The sequence below is a fragment of the Parus major genome, chromosome 5, assembly GCF_001522545.3.
Source record: "Parus major isolate Abel chromosome 5, Parus_major1.1, whole genome shotgun sequence".
Classification (NCBI taxonomy): domain Eukaryota; kingdom Metazoa; phylum Chordata; class Aves; order Passeriformes; family Paridae; genus Parus; species Parus major.
Window position 1 is genome coordinate 37,646,979 of NC_031774.1, and position 12,441 is coordinate 37,659,419.

General features: G+C 35.7%; 1 protein-coding gene across 1 annotated transcript in view; it reads right to left on the reverse strand.

Moving 5' to 3' along the window:
• Positions 1–4,362: 4,362 nt before the first annotated feature.
• The window catches only part of SLC25A21 (solute carrier family 25 member 21), a 235,331-nt gene continuing 227,252 nt past the window's right edge, over positions 4,363–12,441 (reverse strand). The window contains exons 8-10 of the mRNA XM_015630253.3: positions 8,025–8,206; positions 7,153–7,205; positions 4,363–4,599 (exon numbers count right to left, since the gene is read on the reverse strand). Coding sequence (XP_015485739.2) covers positions 4,529–4,599; positions 7,153–7,205; positions 8,025–8,206 — 306 coding nt within the window. The 3' untranslated portion in view covers positions 4,363–4,528. The remainder of the gene's footprint in view (positions 4,600–7,152; positions 7,206–8,024; positions 8,207–12,441) is intronic.

A 12,441-nucleotide genomic window follows, 5' to 3' on the forward strand; every position in this document is an offset into this window, starting at 1 on the left:
TTTTTTTTTTTTTTACGTTATGAAGATGGTTTCTAGTTATTTTCTACATCTTTGCATGGTGGGGTGATAGGTGATGACGTTTAGGTAGGGGTTTTTTGTCATGGTTTTGTGCCTACAGTGGAGGCTTCAACATCTTATGAAATAGTTATCTCTTTGGCAGAAGAGACAAAGGCAGAAATCCAGCTAAGTAACTCTCCACAGTTATACCCAGCCTCCCAGATTCACGAAACACCACATTCATATGAATTGTACAAACAGAAATGGGTGGAAGATACCCAAACAAAACGGAAAACCGTAGAGGAAAATGCTGTTAGTGTGCAACCTGTGCAGAGATGCTTAAAAAGCCCTATCAGTCACAAACCCCACTGAGAAACAGAATTGTACCATAATTCTCAGCTCAGTTGTGTCCAGATTATGTTGTAATTTTTTAAACAGGACCTTGTCTTTAATTTCTGCTTTAATGAATGTAAAGTATGGCTCTTGGTAAAGTTTACATTGTTGTTCTGAAGCATTTTTTTTTCCCTTATAGGTATACTGGTGGTGGTGCTACAGAGATATTTAATATTAGCAAATTTCCTTTCTACATTTCTGTATGCAGTGGCAAGTACTCCGTGCCAGTTATTCTGCTTTAAACTTTAATCCCAAGAGAAGTAACATTCTGATTTTTGAAATTTTACCTGTTTTCCTTGGGCAATAATAAAGTTCTGACTATTATTATGCTTTTCCCATGCTGTAGGTATGTTCAGAATATGAATGTGGGAAAAAAAAAAAAGCCTGGTGTGACATTTCATATCCATCATAGACTATTAATATATTGTGTATTTTTAAAAGTGTTTTGCAATAACTTAAATTACTGTAGACATAGTTAAAGCAAAGGAGAAAGTACCATTCTTCATATATTGTTCAATTTGCATCCCTTATTGAGCACTAATTCAGTGGTAAAGTAAAATACAGTTCCCTCTTAAAATACAGTTCTCTTTTTGTGGATTTCCAGCTTTCATCACCAAGACAGCTGTGGGTAAATTTTCATAACAATCTAAGTAATCAGTATTAATGTCATGTAGAGTATGTCCACTGAAATATGGATGGATTCCACTGGCTGCTGCCACCTTTGCTTCTTGCACTAAAAAATAGTTAACAGAACTGCATTTCTGTAAAGAACACAGATATTGTATTTTGGCCCCAAGGAAACAAAGATCTGATCTTGCATGTGGTTCATGTTCTTCAGCCTCAAAGGTATTCAACAGCTGTGTAACTTTAATGAGATGCTGAAACCCTTGTTATCCAGTAGAACACTTTTTCAAGAATGTTTCTTTGAAACCACTAAAGTGCACACAAGTGCATTTCCAATCTGCCACACTGTTAGTGACATGATGGATGTTATTCTTTATGCTGTTTTGGCTGAAATAAGATGAGCCTTAACACCATGAAGAAGAAATAATTTTAATACTAGACAAGCTCTTCACTTAAGATAAAATGGGGGAATAAAAAAGATAAGAAGAAGATCATAAGTAGATAAGTGATTAAGTTGCCAAGAGGATTTTAGTTTTCAACTTAGTCGTTCTGTACTGGATTACAGAATTATTGAGTGAGTCTACCTATTGTTTTCCATAGAACTCGAACAAGGGACACCAAAGGGAAAACAAAAAAACAAAAAACAAAAAAAAAAAAAAGAAGAGAAACTTTTCAAAGCACAGCTTTTTTGAGCTTCAAGACTTTGCAAGCCTGTAACAAAGTGTGCCTGTGTTAAAAATTTTCCAAATTTTCTTGAGTAACATGAGGTCATTTCTGGAATAAAATTGTCTTTCCTGACATTCCAATGAGGAATTCGTGTGTTTTGGGAGATGGAGAGAGAGATCCTTTGCTTGTATCAGTTACTGTCATTATCTTCAGGTAAATCAGGATAATTTATCAAACAAAGACAGGACATTATGTTAATTATTCCTCCCATGGGATACACCATCATAAACCTTTTTGTTTTGTGTTTGTTTAGGTACAGCTCTCCGCACATCTGCCTGCTGTACATGGTACCTTACCCCTGAATGGGAAGTCAGCGGGGCTGCGTGCAGACAGTGTTGCTCAGAGTGAGCAAAAGTGCCTGACCTGGGCTCTTGGTGAACTGCCTGTGATGGATTTTTTTGGTGTGAAGTTTCACAATTTTTTTTTAAAAAATTAAACTAATGATGTAGAATAATCCTTTGCCCAAGGACTATTTCACTGCTTATACTCACGGGTAAACTGAAAACTGCATCCATTTTGCATTAAATTAAAAAGAAAAAGGGACTTGTTTCCTAAAAAATAACAAATAAGGGTTAACTGCTGCTGTCAAGTACAAGGGTATAAATCTGGAGTGAACCCACTGAGGTGAGTGGATGCATTTGGGAAATATTCAGTATATGTGAGTGCGGAATTAAATTTTTAATCTGGAAAATCTACACCTCATTCCCAGACTGTTAAATGTTTCCAAAGAAATCAGTGAAGCCTAATAATACTTCCTTCAACCAAACTGTGTTTGCATGGTCCCAGTTCAGATGATGTTTGGTGTAAAACTCAGTTTCAGCCCACATTACACAAGGAGTAATGGGGCACTGGTCTGGCACATTCATAGGTTTGTTTTTTCATACCAACCTGTTTTCTGTTTTCAAATGTTTCTCCTTTTATCCAAGATCAGGCTGAGCTACTAACTGAAAAAAATCATGTTGGAAAGGATGTAAAACCGAAGGCTATATATGTATATACAGTATGTTTAAAGCATTTTATTTTTATATTTTGAATGCTCTAAATTAATAAAAGACAAATTATAAAGCATTTTGCTTTAGTTTTTTGAAATTATCTTAGTAGTGTCTTCTCTTTGGCCAAGCACTGATAATAAAATTCAACAACCAGGAACACTTGCTTAAAACCATAAACTTTTACAGAGCTAATTTTATTGATTTTAGCTATGAAATTGTATAGGTATGAAAAGCCACCGTTGCCAAATTCAGACAAAGGAGAGGCTTATTGAGCATGTTAATACAGGCATCCTTGGAAGCACTGAAAACGCTTTCCTATTTTTAGCTTTTTGTTGCTTTTCCAATGCATTGGAAACACTCTTGAGATGAAGGCTTCACATGTGAACTGCCATTTCCAAGTGAAAATGCAGAGAGATACTTCTTCAGGACTGCTAAGGAAAAGGTTTGTACCTTCTTCAGAGGAAGAACATTACTGTTAACAGAGTGAGTGTAGGATGGGGAGATACTGAAACTTTCAGTAATTGCAAGATATATATGCTTGCTTGACAACAAACCAAATTAGATAATGGAGACATTTTTATAGCAGAATAATGTGTGATTTAAAATTATTTAAAAAGATTTTTAAAAAGAAAATGTAGAATGGCACAACTGCATGAACAGAAACTGTGTCTTCAGTCAGCATAGCAGAATTTACTGTATTTCACTGAGCTAGAATGGCTAGTAAGAGTTCAAGTACATCCCTGGAATATTTACATTTACAGTGACTGGGAAAAGCAAAAGCTTTAGCTTCAGAGCAGTGTATTTTTACCTGCAGAAAGGTGCATTTCTTTGAGGTGTATGACTAGCTAATTACAACTGCAGATGTGCTATCAGTCTACAAGCTTGTTTCACCATTCCATGGTGGAAATGAAAGGCTAAAGGGGCAGTCAGGGTGCACTGAGTATTTTTATCACAGGACAGCTCTTTTGGGATAGCATATCAAAGTGGAGAAAAAAAATTGCAGAAAAATCTCATATGCCTAAAATTACTTTTTTCTGTTAATTTATTTACTCATTTCTTCTATGAATTCCAGGTTGGTTTGCATTTTTTCTGTAACTTGATGTGTACTAATTACTTCCAGTATCTTCTGTGATCTGAATGAGATTCATATATATATATGCCTAAGAACAAGTAGGATATTTAGTAGTGTGCATGTTTTTAAGGGTGTGACTACTTGTGCTGTCCTTTTCTATCCAAACTTGAACTTGAAAAAACTCTTCTATGAATGCTGAAATCGTACTGGACTGAATTGGAACTGGACTCAAGACTGACTGAAGAGTTGCAGAGTATGGATCATTTTCTTAATGTGGGGTCAGTGGAGCTGTCGGTTTACATTAGCTTAGTATCTGCCCCCCAGGATTATTCATTTTTTTCCTTTAAAATGCCCTGAAAGTTTTTATCTTGCCATTTCAGCTGAAACTTCTAAGAAATATATGGTTACATAAGGTGTTTCTGTGTCAAGAAATTCGTTTGTCCTTAAAAAACTCACTGTCTTAATGTCTACTTCATATTTTCTCTTGGTCCAGCAAAACAATTACAAATGCCCAGTGCTATTGAATTATGCACTTACAGAAAAACATGTAGTCAAATGTTTTCTTGGATCAGGACCTAGAGACCATATTTATTTGGAGCTGTATTAACATCAGTGCAATCTGAGGGTATTTATTCAACACTAAAAAGGATAAGAATCACTTTTGCTTTATTATAGTGTATTTTAGAATGCATATAGTTTTAAAGGGTACATTTTTTCAGAAGTGCTATTTGTGATTAACTGTGTCCTGAAGCCATGCATAAACGTATTCGTAAACCAAAAGCATCACTGCTCCACCTAGAAGAAAAGATATTATTTTACTACATAGAAAATCCAGTATTTTCAAGTTTTTATAGAGCATTTCTAGTGTGGAATATAAAACAGAATATGGCAAAGCCTTATTCACAAAATGGATAGTTCTACTATTTCCTGAGTTCACTAAAAATTCACCAATTCATAAACCATACCAATTTTACTTATTAGATCATAAAGTTGATGTCAATAGCTTGTATATTAAATCAAATTCACCCTCAGTGTGATTTTTCCTAATAATTTTTCAAGATTGATATTTTTCTTTGTTCTTCTACAAGTGAAATTTTCATTTGAATATATGTGTATTTGTGTGCCTGTTTAATTTGATTTGGCCATGAAAGAGCAACATGACTGGAGGAATGACAAAAATTCATCTCCTGGATGTTAAAAATGCTACCAGGTAATATTCAAGAGAGTTTTTCACCTGTTTTTTCGCCATGTCTAAAGCAGAAAATCGCAATAAGGAAATGAGTATACTCTTTCCTGGCTAGAAATCCACAGGCAAAGTTTTGATCTAATGAATTGGCATTATTTGCTAGAATTGGTAACAGTATAAAATCCCAGCTTGAAAGCCATAAAATATCTTTACTGTTAGTGAAGCCAGACTGCAACTAAGCTGTAATTACTGTATGAGATTAAAAAAAGGGAACATTTCAGAAGGTATATATACATATATATATACACACACACACACACACATATACATATATATATATACATATATACATATATAAATATATATATATACACACACACACACACACACATACATGGAGAAGCTTCTAGATGGAGAACATGGACAAAGAGAACCAGGCTGAATGAGTAAATGTGTATTATTTGTGGGTACCAGCACTGGGGCATAAATATCTTCTTGCCTTTGCCTGTTGGTTCAGTTGGTGGCTTGGAGTGGCACCTCTAACAAAGGAGGCTTCTGCTGAACTGGGCTCACCTTTCTAGGGATGGGCTAAGACAACCAAGCACACAGAACTACCACATGAGTTTCTCCATATCATTTACTCTAAGGAACCAACATCAAATTTGTTTTCTATGAAATTCTCCATGAAAAGGAACTCACAGACAGCTAGATAGAGCAGATGTTTGTAAAAGGCTTTTACCAACAAACAAATCATAGACATAATGTCTAAGATGTGATTTGAACACAAATCAAGGCTGATTCCAAATCTCATACTGTGTGATCTGTTTGTGTATCTCTTTTCCTGTAAACACTCACATGTTGGAAGAAGGAATTACCTTCCCAGTCACAATAAAGATTATGTTATTGTTTCATCAGAAAGTTAAACCTTTATGTTAGCTAGCCAACATAACTACAAAAGTATTTAGAATGAAGTTCACATGTAACTGACTTGCTGGATTGGGGCCAGAATGCACAGTCATTTTTAAGATGGAAAATTTTATTCCAAAATCTGCTGTGCTAAGACATACTGGGAAAGCTAAACACTGCCTTCTCTTTGTCTTGTGTGTAATCTAGTGTCTTTGGAGTGTGAGGGAAAAGGCTTTTAGCTCCAGAGCTCCTTGTTTCCCCTCCCCACCTTCTTCCTCACCCTGCACAATAACCAGGCATGGTCTAGTACTTAGCCAGATGGATTGGCTATGCAAACATTTACAGACAAACCTAATGCCTCCTTTATACTGCAGAACAGGCTCTGTACCTACTTGCTTCACCTATGTGTGTTCTTGCATATTAAACAACCAGCTTGAACAACTGGAAATACAATTCCATGGGAACGGGATAGTGTTCAAATTGGGGCTTCTGCTCTTTTTGATGCAGACTGCCTTTGTGGGCTGACAAAGTGTGAGGCCCCAAAGTGCTTTGCTTTCATGATTAATCAAAACCAGTCAGGAAAAAAAAACCCTCTACAAGCTGAAGAAGATACAGCTCTCAACCACTGTGCTCCCACATTTGGAGCAACAATTAGTAAGAAGGGGTCAGACAACAACGCCAGTTTTAAGATATCCTTGTCCTCTTAGTTTTCCAGGGCCATGCAAGTCTCTTCCCAGCTCTGCTATCAGCTTTTTAGTGTCTGCCCCCATAGGGCATAGGAGAAGAAAGTAACTGGAATTCAATATGCTTGGGCTGTGCTTTGACTAGTTGAGTGCATTTTATGGAGACACTCTAACCTGCATTTTAGGCTGAGTGCACATAGGTATGGAATAGTCCTAATGAACTCAAAAGATTAGAAGGAATAAGAAACTTTAAGAAACTTCCAAAAGTTTTACAGTTCTGTCATTTGGATGTACTTTGGTTTGTTCATAGATAAAACAATTGCACAAACCAGCAGTTACTTGGATTTGTAATTCTCTGCTGTATATGTGTAAATGATTTTTTTTAGACACATATTTAGCCAAGCCCATCCATGATATTACTAGATGATGCTATTTTAAAAAGAAACCATTCAAAGTGAAAGATATTTTGATTCATTTATTTGACTGATATTTAATACATTTTCTCAAGAAATTGAAAAATGGGAAGAGAAAGCAAGAACAAAAGCTAAATATAAATGACAGAAGGAAAATTACCTGGACCCAGCCTCATGATCTTGGGAAGCAAGCCTTTGTACAAAGCTAGAAATCTGTAGCAGAAGAAAAACAAACAAAACATTTCAAACAATATCCTTGCTCTAAAAGAAGAACGGAATTGTAGCATATGTTTGTTAAAATGCTGGCAGAGCACTTAGAGGCAATTATTTGAAATTACACATGTTCAATAGCAGGCTGTATCTGGATTTTAACATTTTACAGAGGCAGATCAGATGAAGAGAAAAAGTTAATCAATGTTCAGTCACTAAAGCAATGTTGTGAGCCTAGCCAATCAGAAATATGACTTTAATCAGTGAGATGGGTTTACTTTCAAGACAAGTCTGTTAACAACAGCTGCATACAGGGACAAAATGACTGATATAATTGAATATCAAAGCCACAACTCAGTCACCACTTGAGAAATATTTTTAAAAGTTGGAAAACGTTATTACCAAAAGGATCTGTCCTCAGTTTAATTATTTCAGCAATAATTTTAAAGGTACAGAGGCCTGCATAATTGCAATTAGATTAAACAGAGAAACAGTCTGTTTTCTGTTCATATTTTCCTTTTACAAAATGAAGAGTTGAAAAAATTACACATGAGATATGTGAAGCATTTACTTGGGGAGCATAAATTTTGACAAGGTAATAATCATCTTGTAAGTCTCTTGTAAAAGTTCATATGTAGCAGGAAGATATGTCCTTGTAATTGTAAAATAAATTTTCAAAATGCTACATTGGGCTCTTTTGATATGTGAGTTCAAGGGTGGCTTAATAGTCCTCATCAAATCTGAAATATAACAACGTGGTTTTATGGACCCATATGAACTAAAACAGAGGTCTGGACATTTATTAAAATAAAAATGTTTTACCCTTCCTCTTTATAGACTGTTGCCATAGTTTTAAAACAGGTTCTGTACTTGATCTCTCCAGGAACTGGCTGTGGTCCTTGAATCCTACTTTTTGCAACATCAAAAGGAATGTTAATAATTGAGGCTATTGTTCCTGAGACCAGCCCAATTCCAAATTTCCTCAAAAACTCCAAATTTGGATCCTACAAAAAAAAAAAGAAAAAAAAAAGAGGAAAGAAAGAACAAAAAGGGAAACGGAAAGACCTGTGCAGGTTAAGTACCAGAAAGTAATAAGCATTTAATCAGAAAACTCACACAACCCACTCGTGTTATTTTAGCGGAACACATTAGGATTTCCTACGCTGGAACTTGTTTTCTTGACAATCCTATTGGCTATGTTTTTACACATGGTCTAAATTGCTGAAGTACACATTTCCTCACACAGGATTTATAAACACAGTTCATAAAGAAAGACTGGTATGGCATATGGGGATGATTTGTATAATTGGGCTTCACAATGTACTTAGTATTACTGTATCAAAACAGGAGAAATCCAAGCACACTATTAGCTAATTGGCCAGAATATTTTACAAATGACAGCAACTTCCACCATGAAGCCTACTAAAACACTCATTTGTGTGTTGGACCCCCAAATGCTAAATTAAATAAAGACTAATCTCAGTCTGCTGCCATTCCCCTCCAGGTTTTTTACATTTATTTTCACATGTAGCTGATCCACTGTACTGAGAAGTGCTAGCTTCCTGTTATTAACAATCCAACTCGGCACAACGGCAAGAGAGCCTCCACGTTCTGCGCATTATAAACGGTGGTAATTCACTCAGCTAATTGGCTGAAGAATTTACAACAGATTGTTTCTGAACCCTACTATAAGCACACGGGAAAAGTTAGAAGTAGGTTAGAAGTGCATCTAAAAACTTCTTTGCTCACTCACAGTTCACCGTTCAACTGGGTTTTATTTGATCTTTTAGAAAGACCTCCTACTTTGGCATTTCTATGACTTCAAAGAACCCAGAGTTTATCTGGGAGTCAAAGTCCCTTGAAGCAGGTTTAATCTTATTTCTGTAAGTAGTGGAAGTCACAGGGAAGTGTGTTCCAGAACATTTCCTATGCACATAATTTGGTTTTGCTATCGGTTTTCAACAGAAGGACACTTTTTTTGCCACGTCAGATTCTTTATGTGCAGCTTACTTTTGTCATGAAGGTGCTTTGATTATAGAAAATCATAATTGAAGTAACAAATGATCTTGCTGCGTTAGAACATCAGCACAATGTTAAAATAAGACAGCTTTTTTATTTCCTAAACCCCCGTGATTTTAAATGGAAAAGAAACCAAGAAAGAAGCTTTTATTTCCTGATTAACAACAAGAAAAATAAGTTAAAACTTCCATAATATACACTGGATGATGCCCATACAGGTGCTAAGAAAAAAATGTCAAATTCAACAGAGCTCTTTATTACTTGCAGAAAAACTCAATACCTTGATTTCACAAAACATGAAACATACTGATAATAACCAAATTAGAATCGCTTGTGGTACAAGAATTGTAGCCCTTTTTAGCAAAGATCTTAGCAAAAAAACATCTGTTCATTCTGTACATACAGTGATTTAAATGCAAACAGAATAAAGCCAATGTTTCTGGTATCTAGAGAAGAAAAGAAGACCCCTTTTGAAACTTTGCCCATTCACAAAACTGGACTCTAACCAAATGTACCATAGTCAACACAAGCTTTGCTATAACTTGATTTTTTTTTATCATAAACCTCATAAGAAAGGCTCTTCTATGAAATTCATCACTGTAATATCTGGGAAATTTCATTAGGATAAAGAATCAATATAAATGTAGGTGTCAAAAAATTAAAAGTAATTTGTTTTTCTAAAAGCAGAGCTTAGTGGGTTTGAAGTTATTCCACTACTCATTCTGATCCAGTCTTCTCCTAAATCACCTTGGCTTACTATTTCTTCAAGTCCATTGCACCACATCCACTTTTCACTCTCTCTTCCTACATAGAACTTCTACATTGGTATCGATCCGAAAGGTACTAAAATAAAATTATTGTCTTCCCTTTTACTTTCTCACCAAGCTGAACAGCCCATTTGGGATGTCTTCCTTGCCTCCAGAAGTTCAGAGCCCCTTTGTCTTACAAGACCATGCATTCTCAGCACCCCTGGTGGGATGCAGCAGTCCTTGTAAGAGGAGGCACATCTGCAGCAGCTGGGGCTGCCAGTGCCCAGCTTGAAATGGGTCTTGCAGTTGGCCACATTTTCAAGGGGGCTTTTAACAGGTGTGAGGAAATTTCATACTGTTAAGAAATGTGGCAGCCACTTGGAGGAGGCAGTGAGCAAAGGTTTTAACAAAACTAATGTTTAAAAGCAAATCTAATTACGATAAAAAATTGCAAAGTGAAAGCTGCTGGACACCTATAAATGCGCTATAAATGTAGATGCCATTTGCAAAATTTCATTGCTAGGGCAGAGGCATAGCTGCTAGTTCTCTATGGTTGGTACATTAGTGGCCATTGAAAAAAATTTGGCTTATTCCATTTTCAGTAAACAGAGCACAAGGTTGGCTGCAAATGGTCTGTTTAGCAGAATAGACTGAAAAATAGGAAAAGTTATTTATTATGGACATTTAAAACATACACATGTCATTAATATAATTTGACCCCCCAACCAACAAGATTGATTGTTTTTGGCAAGATGGGAAGCAAACATCCCTAATTGGAATGCAAATTTAATGCATGGCTTAGCTGACAGCTAAAAGGCTCATTCAGAGATTTTCATACATATTCCACTTATGTTACAGATGGTGGACAGCAAATACATAGTCAATAGTCAAAATTATTTTACAAGCGTAGTATTCTTATTTCACAATTTTTCTATATTATAATTTTTATATATTTGTCAATATTACATGATATACAAAATATACAAAATTAGCAAACTAGATTTTGTAATGAAATCAAGTATGTGAGAAATCTAGACAAATTAACAACTGTTTAATATTTTTCAGACTAACTGCAGTCCAGCTTCTACTAAATTCCTAGTACAGGTTTGATAACTCTAAGCCTCTAGTACCTGCCCACTGACAGAAGAGGTTTAAGTTATAGGTCATAAATTATTTTTAAATACTTCCATTTAGCAGTCACATGTACCTGAGACACAATGATGGCCTGCACTGGACAGATGAGGCCTGATCTATGTCTTCTTAAACTCAGGCTAAGTTTTGCATTGATTTTAATGGGACCCCATTATTAGAATTATTAAAATTATTGGCTATATCTCTCTGTACAGCCTGTCTGTGGCACTGATGCTGGCTGGCCTAGAGTCCACGTAGCTCTATTAGCACTACAGAATGCTGTCAAATTCAAAACAGACTGGCTGCATTCTGTCTGTTGGAATGAATATTTTGATTCATTTATTTGACTGATATTTAATACATTTTTTCAAGAAATTGAAAAATGGGAAGAGAAAGCTCATTAGGAAGGGTTCCCTGCCTTGCCTGGCTCCCAAGCCCCACCCAGGCACTGTGCCAGGGGAAGTTCAGCAGTACAGGCGGCTGAGTTCCAGGGCTGCTCCTGCATTTACTAGCACAGATAGAAGCCACTGTGGAAGCCACCAAATCAAGCACAAGGCAAACATCTCTACTTATTTGCAGTTAACCCCACGCTGATTAAATTGCCTTTTCATTTTGCTAATATTTGAGGACAGCTGGGCCACTGGCTGACATTGAAGAAATTTCCCTTTTGTTTTCTACATATATTTAAACCATGTCATAGATGTTAAAATTTTTCTGCATCATACAAAATCTGTAGGAATTACTAATTTCCTTTATATCATAAAGTTCTGAATCTTTCTAATAATATAATACTTGCTTCCTATTTTTTAAAATCTGAAATCAAGAAAAGTATGCTTATGCCAAATACTATTACTATTCAATTCCTATGCAAGAACATTAGCCATGATTCCCATAGAAGCTGCATGCTAGTTTCTGTCCTTACTTGCATATTTTCCTGAATTTTCTTCTAATAGTGATTATAATTTTTTAATCTTTTGATCAACACAAAAATGTTTACCCCATCTTAGTAACAAGCTATGCTTGTGCCTTGAGTTTTTAGAATGTGTGACTAAAGTACACTGTATAAAATATGCTTAGATACACTGTAAGAAACTTGTAGAAACTTGTGGGTCAGCCACTCTTGAACAATTCAATTTACTGTAATAATCTGTAAATAAGAAGTGGAGCTTTTCTCCATTCACACAACGCTGCCAACAAAAATACCAGGCTGCTCAGAAGTGCAGGAAAAAAAGAGGTGTTACTTCATCTGGGAATAGAAACCGATCCCTTTTGATGTGAATTGCACCTTCTTACATGGATATCACTACATATTACACCTGTGACTGTTTAACTGTCATCAT